Source organism: Excalfactoria chinensis, chromosome 6, assembly GCF_039878825.1.
Source record: "Excalfactoria chinensis isolate bCotChi1 chromosome 6, bCotChi1.hap2, whole genome shotgun sequence".
Classification (NCBI taxonomy): domain Eukaryota; kingdom Metazoa; phylum Chordata; class Aves; order Galliformes; family Phasianidae; genus Excalfactoria; species Excalfactoria chinensis.
The window spans coordinates 21,900,553-21,919,214 of NC_092830.1; the positions used below are offsets into that span (position 1 = coordinate 21,900,553).

The following is an 18,662-nucleotide window of genomic DNA, read 5'->3' on the forward strand; positions in this document are numbered from 1 at the left end:
TTTTTTTTTTTTTTATATAAAGGCTACATCAGGAATCAAACAAAGAATCTAAGTCTTCCATGTTTTCCATTTAATGTATTATTTTACAAGTATGAAATTTAAATGGCTCACTATAAAGTTATGGTTTTGGTTTTTCTTTTTTGTTCAGTGTACTGCTGCAATATTTGCTTAATTGCATATCATAATTCACAACAGATAAATAGGCCCCCAGAACTAGAAAACTCAAGTATCATTCATGCATGCATCTGTAAATCCAAGAACACCAACAAGTACGTTTTCCGGTAATTTCACCTATAAAGACAGAACTTGGAAGTATTTTTCAGTAATAAAGAAATGGCATGACAGCTCTTGCAAGAACAGCCAGTTACTCTAACACAGTTTTAAACAGTAACAAAGATGGAAATTCCTCTGTGTAAGTTACAGTTTTTATTAGTACTACTATTTTTTTTTGGCATAGGTAATTCCCTGCAGATCAGGAACTTTAACTTCCATCACAAATCAGCTTGTGACTTCCTGTAAAGCATTCACCTGGTGTCTTGCCAGAACAAATATTTTAATGTAAAATTTAATAAATGGAACTAAAGGTATTAGATCTAATTTAAAATTCCATATTGTGTAAACTATTGATATTAATGTAATTGAGTTTGTAAACAATCCATTTGTGGAAGCTAACCTTAGACACTGTATTGACCCAAAATATCTAGTGTGGCTCATCTGCAAAATGAAGCATCAATGCCTGGAATTCATTAAAAGTGTTACATGTTTAATTTTTCCTGCCCTACAGCTCCATTGTCTCGTAAAATTTTTCCTTTGATGTCCCCCACTAAAAGAATTAAAGGAATATTGTAATTGAAATGTCATTAATAATTCACAGGAACCTCCTCCACCAGCAATACATCTGATGAAATATTAATTGAGCTCTACAGACTGACAGTCTGCAGAGGAGCACTTGCCTGTAATTTGAACCACGAGTCCTGATCTTGCTGTAGCTCAGACCTGCCAAGAAGGCAATTATCTGGATGGTCTTGCCCAATCCCATCTCATCTCCCAGAATTCCTCCTGCCTGCTGGCAGTGCAATTCCCAGAGCCACCTAACACCTGTCTGCTGGTACCTAAAAACAAGGAAAAAGAAGATGGCGAATGTTTGATAATAAAGATCGTAACAGAAAGTACTCATGAATTAATCATTTGGCAAGGTTCTTACACCAGTTACAGTAACATGCTGGATGTGTGTTTTACATGAGTGCTCTATTTACTCGGTCATACATTTTTGATACACTCAAACATTACATGCAACTTTCATTTTTTATGCAATACTAAAACATTTCTAATTAAACTGATAGTCATGGTAATTAGAGGGTATTTTATTTCATGTATATTTTAAGTGTTAAAAATAACTTGGAAAGCTACTCTAACAAAGCCATATATTGTCAGAAGACATGCAGGGGTCTAATCAGTTACATTATTGGAACATATACCTTAAGCCAAAGGAAAAGTTTGACTTGTAAGTGGTGCAGACTTTACATTCCACTCTGAAAACTGATCACATCTGTGACAATAGGCTTTCTTTTCACATAAATTTGTTTAGTAAAATTTAATCTCTTTCAATGAAGAAAAAAGACAACAAGGGAAACTGTGTTGGAAGGCAAAACAATAGGAATTAATACAGTGAATAAGATTCAACAGAGTGTTGTTGTGTGGGAACATCAGGATGCTTCTATTCCCAGTCACTCACTGTTAATTGCATAAGCAAGAATTTAAAATATATCCCAATTAAAAAGAGTTGATTAGAAAACAACATCTACAACAGCAAGCTAAAAAGGTGGGCATGGGCTACTGGACTAAGAATCATCAGGAATAAAACATTTTGGAAAAGGGAGTTAAAATTGAAAACAAGAAAAGAAAAAGTGAGACAACAGCATATTCCAATAACTTTGGAAAAATACAAGTTTGAGCATTTCTGTGTCTTGTAACGCAGAAGATCAAGGCTACTGGTACTATTCTCTAGTATAACTACTGACAACTAACGACACTTGTGTCTGCTACATCCTATCAAAAATCAATTTATGTTGTGATCTGTATGGATTTGGATTAATGCTGAAAGGAAACAACAAAACAGCCTGAGTAGTTAGAGAAAAGGGATCAAACAACACATCTAATGGTTCAGACATCATACTATCTGCTGGTATCTAAAATGCATAATACCAAGGAGTCTGTAAAAAACCCTTTTATTAGCAATGAATTGACCTTAAAAACACAGGAATCTAAATTAAACAAGTACCAAATAGTTTCCAGGAGTAGCTCTAAGCAGATGAAGATATTCATACAATATTTTATGAAGGTCAGAATATCTTCTTAAGGAAATATTGAAGAATTGGAGAAAAACAGAAGTCAGAAGCTACTTCAGACTAATTTCCAGATTGTATCTTTAGAAGACAATTCCTCAATACTATTCTTTTTGGTGACATTTCTTTGTATTACAGACAGTGCTAACAATCTAGCTGCATTTATAAGCATCTCTCTGCCTCTCCCTCTATCTTCTTAAAAATAAGAAGAATATATATTTAATAAACAAAGTTTCAGAGAAATTCTGCTCCATGGATACATAAAAATGAAGAAGATGCCCGTGTTTTCGTCAAACACATTCATGTAAACAACATACAATATATTAACAGTAACTACTGACTGTAACATGAATAAGTAGGCACATTAATAGATTTATGAGGAAAACCTTTGAGCTATGCAGAAAAGAAATACAAAAATATCTTTCCCCCCTCAAAAAATGGAAGTGAAATGAAATTCCCAGTAATTCTGGATCACAGTGCACCACTCCTTTCCCAAGTTAATCTGGAACACTAAAGTAAACTTAGAGATTTCCAAACAAGCCTGAACAATACTTATATATATTTTTTTTTATAAACCTTTCATACTTCAAAGTTTTGAATATTACTTATTATTAAGGAAATACAGTACTGTGTAGGTGTATAAGTGTTTTTCTATTCCCTATGCAGGAAAAATGTTCTACACAAGATTTCAAGTCTCTGTTTAAAAATGGAATGGTAACTGCACAGAACGTGTCAAAAATAAATAAATAAATAAAAAATCAAATCAGGAATATATTTTTAAGAAATGACCCCTAAATTTGTTTCTAAAGCCCTGTGTAAGATAGGGTCCATCTATGTGGCTCTAAAATTTTATACTGTCAGTCTTTAGAAAAGGCGAATCGTAACAGCATTTCAACTCACTCCACCCCTTCATACATGCTTCTACAGCCAAATATGATCTTACAGAAGTGTACTTAGTCTTTTTAAAGACCCACATCTCCCACTACACAAGAGAAGAATGGAAATGATTACACAAAAAGCATGCTTGCAACTTATATCTGCTACAAGCTGTTCCCAAAATACATATTTTCATGGACAGCACATTATTTTAAATGACTAGAAAGTACATATGGAAAAGCATTAACATTAGTTCATGTGGAAAGTTAAGGTGCTTTGTTACACCAATGCCTTGTAGAAACATCCAAACTTAAAATATTGCAATTGCAACTATTGTAAAGCTTAAGATTTTACAAGTTTCTCCCAAATAATTTCTTTTTGGTTAGAAGATAATCAATTCTCTTCACTCTCACACTTTCAATGAGCCCATTTCTGTGCTCTATTTTTAACTTAAAAAACACTGTATAAGTAAAACAAAAATGTTGCCCAGTCTTTGAAATAGTTACATATTATATACTTAATTCACATTAAGTAAATACACTACAATGCAATCCTCTAAACTTCATAACTGTAGCTAGCAGAGTATAGCCACTATCTTACTGAGATGCAATAGCACTGCAGTTGTTAGGAAAACATGCACTCAAAGTATGTAAGAAAGAAGCCTGGTTTCCTTCTTACACAGAATTTTCTCAGGTTAAGTGCAGATGCTTTCAAGTCAGTCTCGCTTACCACAATTTTAGTCCAAGGCAGCACCAGTGGTACTAGCTAAGTAAATGTTGCTGAGTGTTCCTCAAAGCAGACAGGAGTATATAAAAGGGAAGAAACAAGATTTTCTACTTGAACAGATTTACAAAACCAAAGAAATAAAAAATGAACCAAAAAAAAAAAAAAGAAATAAAAAATGAACCAAAGATTTACAAAACCAAAGAAATAAAAAATGAAAAGCAACCAACCAAAAACCAAGCCAAAACAAACAAACAAAAAACAAACAAACAAACAAAAAAACCAAACCAAACAATCAAACCAAAAAATGGACAGCTTAAGGGTCCAATATTTCTACTAACTTCTCTTTAGAATTCAATTCACATATACGAAAGATCACTTACAAAATGGTGCGATACACCTCCTCCTTGGATCAATGTACTGCTATGTTTTCTACTGAACTTGTTCAAAACTCAAAGTTTAATGACTATTGACTATGGGCCTTCCTACACTGGAGGTTTCAGCATTTAAGTTACAAGTCAGACAAATCATTCAACTCAATTGATCTTTCTAACCACTTAAGAAGTCTTGCCAACTGACTCATGCTTGCAGGGATACCCTTCATTAGCGTGGCTGATATCTCTAAGATTAATTTCTAGTTGTCTGCCTTATTTCGATTCCCTTTGGGTTGCTCAGACCACACATCCGTTCTCAGGATGATTACTCCTGCAGTACTGTTGCATAAACAACCGGAGACCACATATTGGCTTTGTATGGTCCTGGCAACCAAGTCATTAATTCATTTCCATTTCAGAGCTAGTGCTTTCCTCCTGAAAAACTGCAGGACAACAATAATAATTTCTTTGAGGTTAAGGCTAAGTGGCCCTGTTAGAAGAGTTACTATGTAAGCCTGTAAGAAACCATAGCTTTCTGCTAGGTTAATTATAAGATTTTAGAGGTAGCTTTTGAAAGAGGAGATTGTTCTCCTCAAGTGAAATGCTGCCAACAAAAATGAATTCAAGCCAATGATGCATGGAAGTTAGAGAAAACTCATGGATGAAATAAACTTGTCAGCAGCTAACTTTTTTAGATTGCCTTTTATAAACAGCTTTTTGAGATTAAGATGAGTTACTTGAAAGTGACACTGGATACGACAAAACTCAAAACTCTCAAAAAAGTGGAAAGGAAAGCAGTCTTGTCCAAATCTGTAATCAATCATTAAGAACTAAAGGAATTAAGAATGCACTCTCCATATCTGAATGTTTTTACCAGTAACATTTTAAAGATCTTATAATGTGACATCATAAAACTACTCAAAGAAAAAGTTGGATGTATTTTTTGCTGGAAGAAAACTTCAGTCACTCTCAACCCAATCACAGAAACACTAAGATTCCTTGTTTTCATTTATTACCAATTGCCAACACCATATCTTCATAGTAAAGTCAAGTCGTTTTTATATCACTCTGCACCTGAACTAAATGAAAGCACATAACAATAAAAGAAAACATTTACAAAAGGAGACAAGGAGAGCTTCTCAACCCTTGCTTTAGCTAACATTACAATTACATTTACAATAATTATTGATTGTATTTTCATAAAACAGCATTTTGTGTGTGCAATAGTCAACTTTGTTTGAGGTTTGGTTGGGTAGGACTTTCGAAGTTTTTTTTTTGTTTCTGTTGTTTGTTTCTTTTTTAACAGAAATAACTGAACATGAAGTTGTAGGACAAGACATCTAGAAATCACCACCGTTACTAACAATATCATTATTAACAGCACAGAACAGCCTGAAGTTAAAATAAAGCATGCAGTACGTACTTAAAAAGCTTTTTGAAGAGAAATCCTGGAATTTTGAAACCCTCTTCAAATTCAGTGTCGCTTTCATCAGAAAGTTCCTCAGCAACCGGATGTTCTTTGTCCTTCAAACGTTCTCTTTGCCACTTCCTGTAAGTGACACAAAGAGTCAACATTCAGTTATTGTATTGAAAACATACAATATGAATACTACATTGAATTATTCATCAAGAAGTAAAGAATAAAAACATTTTCTCAGGTGTGATGAATTGAAGTAGAAATCCACTGAAGGATTGTTTGGGCTCATTGAAAGTGTAAGAGTGAAGATAATTGATTATCTCCCATGTAACCAAAAAGAAATTATTTGGGAGAAACTTGGAAAATCTTAAGCTTTACAATAATTGCAATAGCAATATTTTAAGTTTAGATGTTTCTACAATTATGCATCTAAACGCTCAAAATACTTGACATAATGTGCACACACTTCTGAAAAGTCATAAGCTAATTACAATTACCTATAGACAGCAATGCTAATGCAATGTAATTAACAGTTAACACAATTGAAAGACTGGCAATGTTAAGTTCCCAAACATCCATTTAAAAAGTATAAAACAAAAATAAAACAACAAAGAAATAAAGATCAAATATTACAATGATATCTTTCTTAAATTAAACAAATATCTAAAATGTCTTTCACTTAGAGAAATGTTCAGTAGCATACAAACATTACAGAAGACCCAACTGGAAACATCACTGTCTTTGAGCTGATGGGATCTAAAGATGCTGAGCAGTCATCGTTAGGAGAGTTAATATTTGACATTTTGAAATGATGGTGACTCATGGCATGCAGCCCAAGTGCTGAATTTGGACTCTGCACAGACTACATCCAGAACTAGGTTCTTGTCCTGTGTCTCCTCTTAGAAAGAGCACCAAAGGATTTTCAACATCCAAAACAACTATGGACTTGTGTTTGCTTTAGAGACCCAAACAAAACCATTTAGTTGTAACAGCAAAGCAGACATTTACTGCCAGGAAGGAAATAACTGCAGAACCTGAACAAATAAGTATTGAACTACCAAAAGCACTCTACAGACAACTTGAGTTTTGCTGTTATTCGCTGCTGAAACTGCATTCATTGCAGACACACCAAACACAGCGTACAGCCTGATAAAATCCCTACAGAAAGCAGTAAGCTGTAGAACAAATTAAGAACACCCTCATGCTACATACTCATGCTACTGCTCTTCGTGCAGTACAACAGCAGATATATTTCATCTAGTAAGAAGATTGCTGCAACTGTTAAGGATGAAATGACTGCATGCCTCCTTGCAAATACCTTAGATATATCTATCAGTGAAGTTTCTTCCTACAAAAACCCTCTTCTCTCCCCAGTGAACAGTCCTGTCCTCTTCAAGCCAGACAAAACACTTTCAAATGAAGCATGCACTGCAATTTAAGCCATTGTAGTCATCATTATTTGAATACTTTTTCCATACTCATAATTAAAGGTGCTGGCCTGGATGAGGCTGAAGAAAGAACCCTGGCAGTCTAAAAGCATCTGAAACATAAAACACAGAAATTGTTCAGGTTCCAAAGAACTATAAATAGCAGTGATAGTATGAAAAGAAGCAAGTGGAAGATTGAGGCTAAAAACCTAGTATAAGCCTCCCAGCACTAAAATCTCCAGTATTAAGCTACAAGGAGCCTCCTAAATGAGACACTGTGAAACTCATCTATCCAGTATTTGCTTTACTGAGACAACATACTCCAGAAGTTCTGCAGTAACTACATGAAGGAGGCTTAATGAAATGCACCAGTTTTCCAGTACACTTCCAGTTTCTGAACAAACATTACAGCTGAGTGAACAGTTGTCCTTCCATCCTGATAACAGCTTACCTCTCCCATTCACCCACTACATAAACAGCTTCCTGATGGCTTGGGCTCTTACTGTTGGCTGGGCAGCTGTAACAGCAGAAATATGGCTGGGTAAATGAATTAAAAGAAAAATCCATCTTCTGGGGAAATGGATTTATGACCTATTTAAAAAAAAATGTAATAAATTCACTCTTAAAAATTATTTAACTTTTTTTTTTTTTTTTTTTTTTTTTTTTTGTAAAATTTACGTATGAAGAAAAAAAAATCATTCAGGGAGATAAAAGATGTATATAATTTTCACATTTGAATACTTGAAAGAAGACAAGCTGACTGACAAGCTGACAAGCAAAATGCATTTTATTTCCTGTCTTCTAAACACAATGTGCTTTAAGCATATGGGATAAGCAAGCGTTTAGCCATTGGTCTAATTTTATCCATGTCTGGAAAAAAAACAAAGCTGTTGCAAAAATGACAGACATCATTAGATGTAGAAACAAAATTTAAATATTTTCATGACTTTGGTTTATAACCTGACCTAATTAGGCAAAAGAATGGAGACATAAGTTAATGTTAAAATATCCTCAAACAACTGCTCACAAAACTGGTGCTGTCTCACAACATATTGACCTTCAGATCTGGCAAAACAATCCAGAAGACACTACAGAACATCTCATGCATTGCTTTAAGTCTTTAAGACTTGACCCACACATCTTGACTCAGCAGTGTTTACAGTAGGCACTGCAAGCACAATGACACCCTCCAGTCTGATATTTGCAGGTACTTCACTTAAAGGCTTCTAGTGCCTCTGTCAAATGTGTTTGAAAAATCTGGAACAAAAATAAGAGAATGGGAAAGAAACAACACTTGAAACACAATCATACACTCTATCTTGTGCAACAAAGCTAGCCACAGTAGCTTTCTAGATCAGCTTTTTTAACCAGCATAGTGAAAAAATACTTACAGCTTGCCTTTATGGAAGCAATCACAAACATGGAACTGTGGTATTGTTTTATTAAGTGAAAATAAAGACCATCATTTCCAAATGCATGCGAATTACAATAACTGCAAAACCAAAAAAGCACTGAAAAACTAACAAGAAAGCATAATACCAGATGGGTTCATAGAGACAGCTTCACACCAATGTATTTTGACCTCAAGTTCTTATGTCTTCAGAAGCAAAAAACATAATAGGAAAGGCAGCATATACATAGGGGAAAAAAAAAAAAGAAAAAAAAAAAAAAGGGGGGGGGGGGCAGACTTCAGTTTTCTGATGAAAAACAAATGAGTTGCTAGTATTTTTTTTTGTCACCTCTCAGACTGTTATTCCATTACATGAAATCACATACCCTCTTAAATAGCAATAACATGCAACCAAACAAAACAAAACAAGAAATGAATACAAAAGTAATCCCCACAGATACTTTTACGTAACCTAACAGGTAAGAAAATTTCTACCTTACAATAGCATTCTTCTGAATGGTTGAATTAGGAAAATAACAATAATAATAAAATAATGCTCTCAGACTAATGGACCCAAAAAGGCAGATGATACTGGAGGCACAGCATAAAAATGCATTTATTTTTGTTCAGTATCACAATGTTGTGCTAACAGCCATGAACTGTCAGTTACTGTTCTGAGTTCCAGGGAAAGAAAAAAGATTCAAGTTGACAAATACTGATAGTCACTGCATCAGGTTGTGTCACTACTGGAAACAGCACACATCAGAACTTGGTTATGTTATCTGACCGAGTTAAGATAAGGCTTGAAACGTGAAAGAAAACAACAGAAAACACGCACTTACCACATTAAAATCAAAACAATTTCAACTGAAAAAACTTCTAAAGTGACAGGTAGATCACTTTAGAAATAAAATTCAAATCAAACACAATTGACAAGCAAGGCAGTATTTTGTACAAGAGCCTCCTCATCCAGTTTCCCAATGTGAATGTCCGGCAGCCAGCACGGGAGCTTCAGCCTCCCCTGGGAAGAAGCAGATTGCCCTCTAGTGTACGTTGGAAAAAGTGATCCAGAAACAACCAAGAGGAAAACTTCCCGCAGTTCACTGCTCTTAAGGAATATAACCAACAGTTTTTCTACAATTAGTTTGACCTGTTACGCCTCCCTGCAAATCATGAAATTCCAAGAAAAAAAATATATCTAGAATGTGAACTAACACATTCAGAACCCAGTTATCATAAAGAAAAATTCTGATATACTTTGTATTTATTATTCTACTGGCAAGTATAATTACACCAACTGTAGAACTGAAGCTCTGCTATTGTGTCTAGCCAAGGTCTGCAGTCTTTTTGGCCTTTGATTTTCCACACTCAGCTGAAAGAAAAAGCAGTAATTTGTTGTTACGACTGTAACAATGTGCAGAGCTTGAGAAAGTCATCCAGTTTCTGAATAACTTTGAACTCAATGCAGGATATTGTATTAAAACTTTATTATTGTCAATAGAAAAGTGAAAACATTCCTAATAGCTGAAGTAAAGGGAAGACAAACACTGCTAGACCAGACTGGCCAGGTGGTCAGTCAACCCCTACTCTGCAAGTCAAACTTTCAAGAGAGAAACTGCACTAACTCATAATTTGACTTAATTACAGGGTACTACTCTGAACAAAGAAAAAAAAACAACCATACAAGTCTGAGTTAAATCTCATTACTGTGCCTAAACAATTGGCAAGCACAGGCTTTATTGTATCACCAAAGTCTTTTGAAAACAGAAGCATGACCTTTAAGAAACCTACTTTTCTTCCATCCATGGTCACTAACATAAGTACAATTTTATCCTGCAAGTGCAGAATGAAAGCCATATATCATACAATTAAATCTTTCTTAATATAAGATTGTATTCAGATACTGAGCCCATTTCCCACTTATTGCAATACCCAAGAAAGAAATTCTGCATCCAAAACAGTAATGAGCTTTTTTTTTTTTTTCTTTTTAAAATACAGTCAGGAACCAAGCTGAGCGTTTAATATAGTTTGCCTTTTTGAAGCACAATATCTTTTCTGTTTTAGACAGCTAAGAATCCCTCACAGATTATTCTAATTTGCTAAACTGAAGCATTTGGCATTACTTTTTTGATCTAACTTTTTATGGTCTGTATACATGGATTTAATTGGCACATCCTAACAGATGAAGTAAATGCAGTCAGTACCACAAGTCTCCACAAGTAAATTAAGACTGATGTAGATGATTACACACTTGAGCTTAGAATGAAAGGTGTACTCAGTGAGTGAGCCAAAATATATCTTCATTTGTGTCTCAGATTTGTCACTTTAAAGAGCAGTTAGGATGCTCTAAGAAAATGTATTCCAGGAAAGGTAATATTTAATCCTTTTTAAATTTATAACTCTGAAACAATGAGAGACTGACTCAGAAGCCTTAAAGACAGTTTGTGTATGAAAGCTGATCCAACTTGAAAAAAACACCCCTTATTTTTTAGTTAGTTTTATTTTTGGTTTGACTATTTTATCAACTGTTTTGTGCACTGATAGCACAGCAACTCAGCTGCTTGGCTGATGCTTGGCACACATGGCAAGCAGCAGCTTCTCTAGCCTTGCCTCCCAGCCCTTCACAGCAATTGAAGGAAGTGCTATTCAAAAAACTATACTCCACAACTATATAAAAAAGCAAAGAAAATGCAGTTATGGCACTTACGTCCCACAACCTGAGATTTAATTCTTCTCCTGCAGCAGGCATACAAATACTAGCAGCTGCTACGGGAATAGTGACCCCAAGATAAATATTAAGGCTTTTTGTTTCCTAGCTACTACTTCATACAGATATTGTATTGGTGATGTCAAAAGTGTAACACATTAACTACAGATAATGAGAAAGAATTATTTGATTATACTTACACTTCCTATTTTAATACATGCAAAGGAGAATTTTTGTTAGCAAGCAAAAGGACTGGATGGGCTGCAGCTTCCACAGCTCCAAAACCTTGGCAGAGTAAACCAAGAAAATCATGCAGTTACTTTCTTGCTGAGAAGTCAGAAAAGGCTTATTTCCTATGCCTTTAGTCTGCATTTAAGAGAATCTTACTTCTCTTTTCTGATTCAAGGTATGGAAAAGCTAAAAATAGGCGCAGCTTCACTGAGCTGCCTTCAAAGAAAGCGGCTCTGCCGTGACCTGGCTGCTCCACCAGGTCGGTGACCGCTCTAGACTCCTGCTTGTGCCAGTGTGGAACAGCTCTCAACTAGGGCAGTTACTGCTGAGTATGGCAAAAAATACACTGAAACCACAGCTGTTGTGGGGGATCAAGTCTCTGAGACCTTCAACACTATCCCAGAGACTGATGACCTAATCCAGGCCTCTGGGTTTAGCTGAGAATAGTCACTATGAAGGACAGATGGAGATGATGAAAACGCTACCTTGCACTGAATCCTCAACTTAGCATTTAGCACCTGACAGTCTGTCACTGATTCACTTTACCTCCCCACAACCCTGGTGTTCCTTGCTACATTAGCCAGAAGATTTTTTCCCTGCACGTCTGCACAGCAACACTGCTCAAGTAATGGTAACAAGAGAAAGGCAAGAGCCACGCAAGAGAAGAAATATTACTAAGAGTGCGTGCTGAATTGTGGCTTTTCCACTTTCTGCTGACCATGTCTGGCTGTGAGTGACCAGGCTGACTGACACAAGTTGCCTTTAGAAGAAAAGTAGAGCAGCTCTTCTCCTGCATGCCCTGTTGACTACAGATGTACCAACTCCTCTTTGGAAACAGTAAGTTTCTCTAGCAGCCCCATAATTAGCTAATTATCATGCTTTAACATCATCATCATATTTTCCCCTTGACACAGACCAATCTCTTCAAGTCCCATATCTGAAAAGTTTTAATGTTAAAAAAACTCATTTTCAGCCTTCAAGAGTATAGGACTTTATACAACACCAAGCACAAGACTAGATGTTCAGAATACTAAAGTAATCCTAAAGGACTTTCCCTTGCCTATCTCAGGGGTAAAATATACCATAATCTCACTCATTTATTTGCATTCAAAAGTATAACTGATGTGAAACAAGACATAAATGTAAGCAAATGACAGCATTTCTATAGCATTCTTAATATGTTTCTTAATTCACTACACTTTATTTTCTCATGGCATTTCCCATAATGAAGATTACCTGGGGGTGTCAGCATAAAAACGTCAATGTGGACAGCTGCAGCTTAACAGCCATAATAACTGTGGCTATGAAATTTTTAAGAGATGTAGTGTTTTGGTGGCAATTACAGTTATTGATATTTCTAAAATTCATTTAGGCTTTTATTGTAACTTTAGTAACCAAAAGAAATGTACTCTATGATATGACTTTGCTAAGGATAAATTGTCACAATCTTAACGTTATTAAAAAACGTGTTTGAATGAATTTAAACTGAGAGTCATATTAAAACTTTCAATCAAAATAAATTACTCTTGATGAAAACACTGAATTAAAAATGATTTAATATTGGTCTAATTTACATGTGAAGAGTACAATTTTATTCAATAAAACAGTAAATATTTGAGTGGTTAAATACAATAATTTTTTGTTAATGTACCCAATAAAAAACACACTTTTTTGATGCTATGGACATTGTTCTGATTAGCCTCTCATTGAAATCTTCTATTCAAGAAGCAATAAACTACTCTTTAACCTCGGAAAGCAGCATCCCGGGATTTCAAGCCTAATGCCTCATGCCAGCTCCTGATCTGCCTCAGTAGCGTGCAATGTAAATGGCAAGCTGACCTCATCCTATTTAACATTTTGTTACTTGTAATAATGTTGTAACTGGAACACAAGCATCTCTAGCAGAGCATACCTCTTCTTCCACAGCAGCTCTTATCACAGAAAAAGATGGATATCATACCGCTACACCTTGACCCCTTTCTTTGATACAGTATAACTCAACTTTGTAAAATGTTGACATTTCTGTAAAATACAAAATTTCAACCTCCCAACTATTAACCAGACATAATGCTAGGACGTTTGCCTACATCAGTCACTCTCCTCTATAGCTTTAATAATTACCTTTCCTTTCATTCTAGGAGAGCTGCTTTCAGGATGGAATCCACACTTTTCTAGGGGCTATAAACCACTTGAAGGACCTTAACAAATTACATGTCACTTCACTGGTCCTTAAAAATGTTTTCCAAGCATCTATAGCAATAGAAACATTGCACAGTCTTCTTGTTAGGAGTTCAACAGCAATGGTACCAGTAGGAAAAAAAACAAACCTCAACAGCACACTGTAGCTACAGAGAAATCATTAACACCCAGGCTATACAGGTTTCATAAATTACAGATTAGCACTTGGTGTTTCAGGTGCCATTTCCAGAAGTAACTTGTGTTCTTGATATCTTAGCTATATTGCTCTACCTAATTATACTAACTTAGTTAATAGAACATGCTGATTCTCTTCATAGATCTTACACAGTTTACAACCTTAAGTCATTCCAGCTGGAGAAAACTACTACCACTGCCATATCTTTGTTAGATAAAGACATCACCATCAATAAGGACAGAAAGGAAAACCACTGTCAAACAGGGCAGCTCTTTTTATACTTAACTAACAGCAATGTGATGTTCAGTCTTTATTACTCATCTAAGTTATGCCAGAAGTATTACCCAATAATGAAAAAGAATAGATGATTCTTTTTCAGTATGAATTTTAAAAGTATAAATTCAAAATCCACTTTATATTGATGTTCAAATTAATATATTTGCCTGAGATTTCAACAAACTAATGGATTATATAAAAGCAGTATATAAACATTTGTTCAAAGAATTTACTCATGACTAGTCATTAACTAAAGCCAAAAACTAAGCACCTCATCTCAAGCCAAACCAGAGATATCCCTCACAGCGAGAAATTGCCTTCTCTCTGAAGAGAGAGTCTGTCTGTACTGTTATTCTGCCTATTAAACAGGATGTGTTGTATATATTTGAAAGGTAGATATGAGGATCTGCAGACAAAGTACTGTTTAAGTAAACAGTGATGCCACCAACACATAATACATTTTAATATATACTCTATTGTTGGCACATTCACAGTACTGTAAATAACAAACAAATCCAAACCTGAAATAACTTACTTTTGAATGATCTTGAAACAATCAGAAAAATTAAATAGCAAAGTTCTAATAATTAAGAGGCATGCATAATTGCTTTAGGAAGACTATGATCATTCTGACCGCATCCTTCCCCTTATTCCAATTCCTAGTTGTTTATTACAGACTTTGTCTTTTACAAGTGCAATATCTTTTGGTAATGTTGCTACTAAAATGTCTGGGACTAACCTTAGTCTCTGTTTATAATAGTCTTCATCTCCATCATCTCTCCATCTCTTTACTTTGCGCTTCCCTACTGTATGTTCTTCCTCCTCAGAGCTTGGAAAGTAATCAACATCGTTTCCAGCATCTTTAGAATCCTGCTTCACCGAATATTTTCCCCTTCCTGACAAATTCCTGAGTTCATAATCAGAATCATTTTCAGCATGTGAAGACACCTGTTCTTCCTCATCTTCGACTGCTTCTGGATCAAGACGTTCCTCATCAGGTACATACTCAGATTCTCCACTATCATCTTCCTGTCCAGGCTTCAGCCTCATGGCCTCAAGATTTTTTTTTTCTTTTGGAATACCTGCTTTTGAATGAACCTGAAGGGCATGCTTCTGAAGTTTTTTCAAGTGTTTTTTTAAACGTTTATCTGTTTTTGACAGAGCTTTACTTCTCTTTTCCTTTGTAGCAGATGTGTGGGCTATGCACTGAACATTTTTGGCTTGTGCTTTCTTCTTCACTCCTCTGTGAAGGGCTAACTTCTTTCTCTCAGATGACAGCTTAGCTTGGTCTGCTAAATACTTTTCAAAATCAGATGCTTCATTTAGCATTAGTCGCCGTGTCTTCCTCTCTGGCTTCTGAGGTATTTTAGTTCCAAATGGGGTCATCTGGCCTGTACGAATAAGCTCTTCCCACTCTGTTTCCTGAATGGGCATAAGCATACTGCCAAGAGATGATGGTCCAGGTTCTGTAACAAAAAAACAGAATAACCACAATGCCTTCCACACTTTCTAAATAACTGTCACAATAACAAAATGGTGTGTATAAAACCCAAATGGATTTAAAGCTTAAAAACAACTCCAAACTAGCATCACACAATATGAAAAGGTCAGAAAAGGCAGAAACCAACAAAAAAGGTCAAAACAGACTTGTGTTTTTTAAAATTCAAATTACTTCTAAAATTTTACATAGGAAACATTATGCACACTCTCAGAATGTTAATGCTTCGAGAATAACACACAACAGCAAGAACTATTATAAGAGAATAATCCTTAATGCCACGTGGACTCTAATGTGCTCCCTATATTTTAGTTCAACGTGCTATCATATTCACTACAACAAAACACAATTCCCGTAAGTAGTAACAATGTCCACTTCTATTTCTGTTACTGATCGTTCAGATTTTCTAATAAGCTTGAAATCTGAAATTTCCATTAAGCATACCAGGAGAGAGACAAAAGACTGTCTTCCCACAAGCTAAAACAAAACAAACAAACAAACAAAAAAAACCAAAAACAAAACAAAACAAACAAAAAAAAAAACGAACACAACAGCAACAACAGAAACCCCAAACCAGAAAACTTCCAATACTACAATACCATTAGGATTATGATTTTAAAAGTCAGACTGACCACACAGCATGTTGCCATTGATAAGCGCTACAGTTAAATTGCATACACAGTTACTATACTTGTTATATTTGTGTTAACTGTGTTATTTATCATCTTAAAGCAAAGAGGGAGGCAAAGTTCTTGAATTCAAAAAGATGAAGGGAAATGCTAACATAGAACCTATTACTAAGGTCCAAAATTTCACAGTAGCGACAGAAGTATTGCCAGCATGGTATGCTATTATACATGCTATTTCAAGCATCATATTTATCACTAACACGTGCTTAATAAGTAAAGATGAAGCATCCAGCTTCAAACTCCTCCCCTTTCAGATAATCAGTTTCTCAAACCATAGGAACTGTTCAACTTAATTTCTTCTCTTTTGGGCTCCATACACTTCCTACCCACATTTCATCACACTAGGTGCCCGGATTTTCCTGCATGAACTCATTAGAAGAAAAAAGGCTTAAGATTATTTCCTGCTAAGAAAAATTCACTGAAGTTTTCACTCTCAGTGAAGTTTCTTGACCCAAGAGAAGAACATGAGCCTTGTAAGATTCAGAATTCACACCTGCAATGAACACAAGATGTAAGGATACAGAACACAGGGGGAGAGGAGGAGGAATCAGTTCACAGGAAACGCTGTATGGGTCCAACCCTGCCCTTCTAGATATTGCAGATAGTGATGGCGAGTGAAATACAGTTAAGCCAGTGTTACAAAATCCAGACTCAGTTTGTAGAAGGCATTGAGAAAGAAAACAGCAAAACAGTTGCATAAGAAACATAGAGGACAAGCACACTGCCCTGGAAGCTGGGTTTTTATTCTTTTTTTTTTTTTTTTTTAAACAGAGTACAGCCTGATAGAGAAAAAGTACTCCCCTCTTACATTTCTAACCATAATGCTCAACAATAAGAAAAAAACAATTTTGTTAATGTTGATTGATAGCATCCAGCATATAAAATGTAATTCAATCATGATGTTAGTCATCATTATCAAATTAGCTATGAAAAAACGTTAAGATTTCCAATTTATTAAGCCCAATACTCTAATGTGCATCAGTCATCCCTACTGAACTGAACAAGGATTAACATCCATTTCTTAAAACTTCCCACATGAATATGCTAAGATTTGCAATTCTGCAGGTGCAGCAAATAAGTGTTCTTAACATTCTCCTTGAAAACTAACCACTGAAATGCATTTCCTTATTAGCAAAGATCTTGCAAATTACCTTCAAACAACAAAAGGCATTAAGTTTCAGACTTCTCCCATACATACCTTCATCCTCAAATTCAATTTCATTTACTTTATCAAGAATCTCAGTTCCACCAAGAACTGCTTGGAGACGTTTCTGTTTTGCTTTGATCTTCTTTAGCTGTTGCTCCTTGAATGACAATTAGGTACATCATTAAAACTTTAAGATGATTCAGAATCCTGATATCCTTTTAAACAACTCTTAAGCTATAATGCTTGCCGTATTTTCTACCAAAAAGTCATACTCAAATGTTCAAAGTATCCCATTTAATAAAAAAAAGCACAAAAAAGGGTCACAAAGTGTCTGCAACTTAAAAACTCACAGAATATGCATAATTTTATGTGTACAATCATCTTAAAATACACAGTAAGACATTACAATTCACACACACATTTCACCTGCTCATTAGGCATTTTCATGTCCATCTTTCAAGATCATTTTATAACTATGCTGATACAAGCAAAAGCAGCCCCTGGATTAGTGATATATGCAGAGAATATAGAAAAAAGTGTCCATGACTTGCAAGACTGAATTACTGGCAAATAACCTATTAAAACCAATTATAATATTCATTAGGATTTATTTATCACCCAGAAGTTTTGTAATGTTTGCTTAGATAGGAACAAAAAAACCCCACAAATCAGTCAGGCCTCTTAATATATGTTTGTATATAACTAATTCAGGAATGGTTGCAGTTACTTTAACAGCAAAAACTACAAAGTAGAATGCATTTGAAAAATAAGTGAAAATATTAAACACTACAGACATCATAACAAGTATAGTTTGTTACTGAAATGAAAATGATGCACACCTAGTATTCTGCTATCCCTTTTATCTGACTGTAATGCCCTCAACTGTATGTTTACCAGTAATGCTGCAATTCCCTTGGTGTTGCTATATTCATTTACAAAACAAGAAATTCCAAATAGTAAAACTAACACACAGGCAATGCAACTTTCCTCATGTGCAACTTTTTCAAAGAATTTCCCCACCCCTACAGAGGCACATAATTTAGTAAAAAATAAAAATGAAGTTTATGATGCAATCAGCTTTTTTTCTTATGTGTGAAGGATGGTGCTCTTGCCTGCCCAAGTCCTTATGTAGAACCTTCAACATCACAAAATGTAATGTATTCGTGTACATTACAATATATTACCTAC

The 18,662-nt window shown here is 35.1% G+C and overlaps 1 protein-coding gene across 3 annotated transcripts in view; it reads right to left on the minus strand.

Moving 5' to 3' along the window:
* ERCC6 (ERCC excision repair 6, chromatin remodeling factor) overlaps window positions 1-18,662 on the minus strand; it is a 44,429-nt gene that overhangs the window by 21,258 nt on the left and 4,509 nt on the right. For 2 of the 3 annotated variants that reach the window (XM_072340575.1, XM_072340574.1), the window contains exons 5-8: window positions 17,526-17,631; window positions 14,880-15,606; window positions 5,742-5,867; window positions 954-1,112 (exon numbers count right to left, since the gene is read on the minus strand). In XM_072340575.1, coding sequence (XP_072196676.1) covers window positions 954-1,112; window positions 5,742-5,867; window positions 14,880-15,606; window positions 17,526-17,631 — 1,118 coding nt within the window. The remainder of the gene's footprint in view (window positions 1-953; window positions 1,113-5,741; window positions 5,868-14,879; window positions 15,607-17,525; window positions 17,632-18,662) is intronic. The other variant, XM_072340576.1, reaches the window with a different exon arrangement.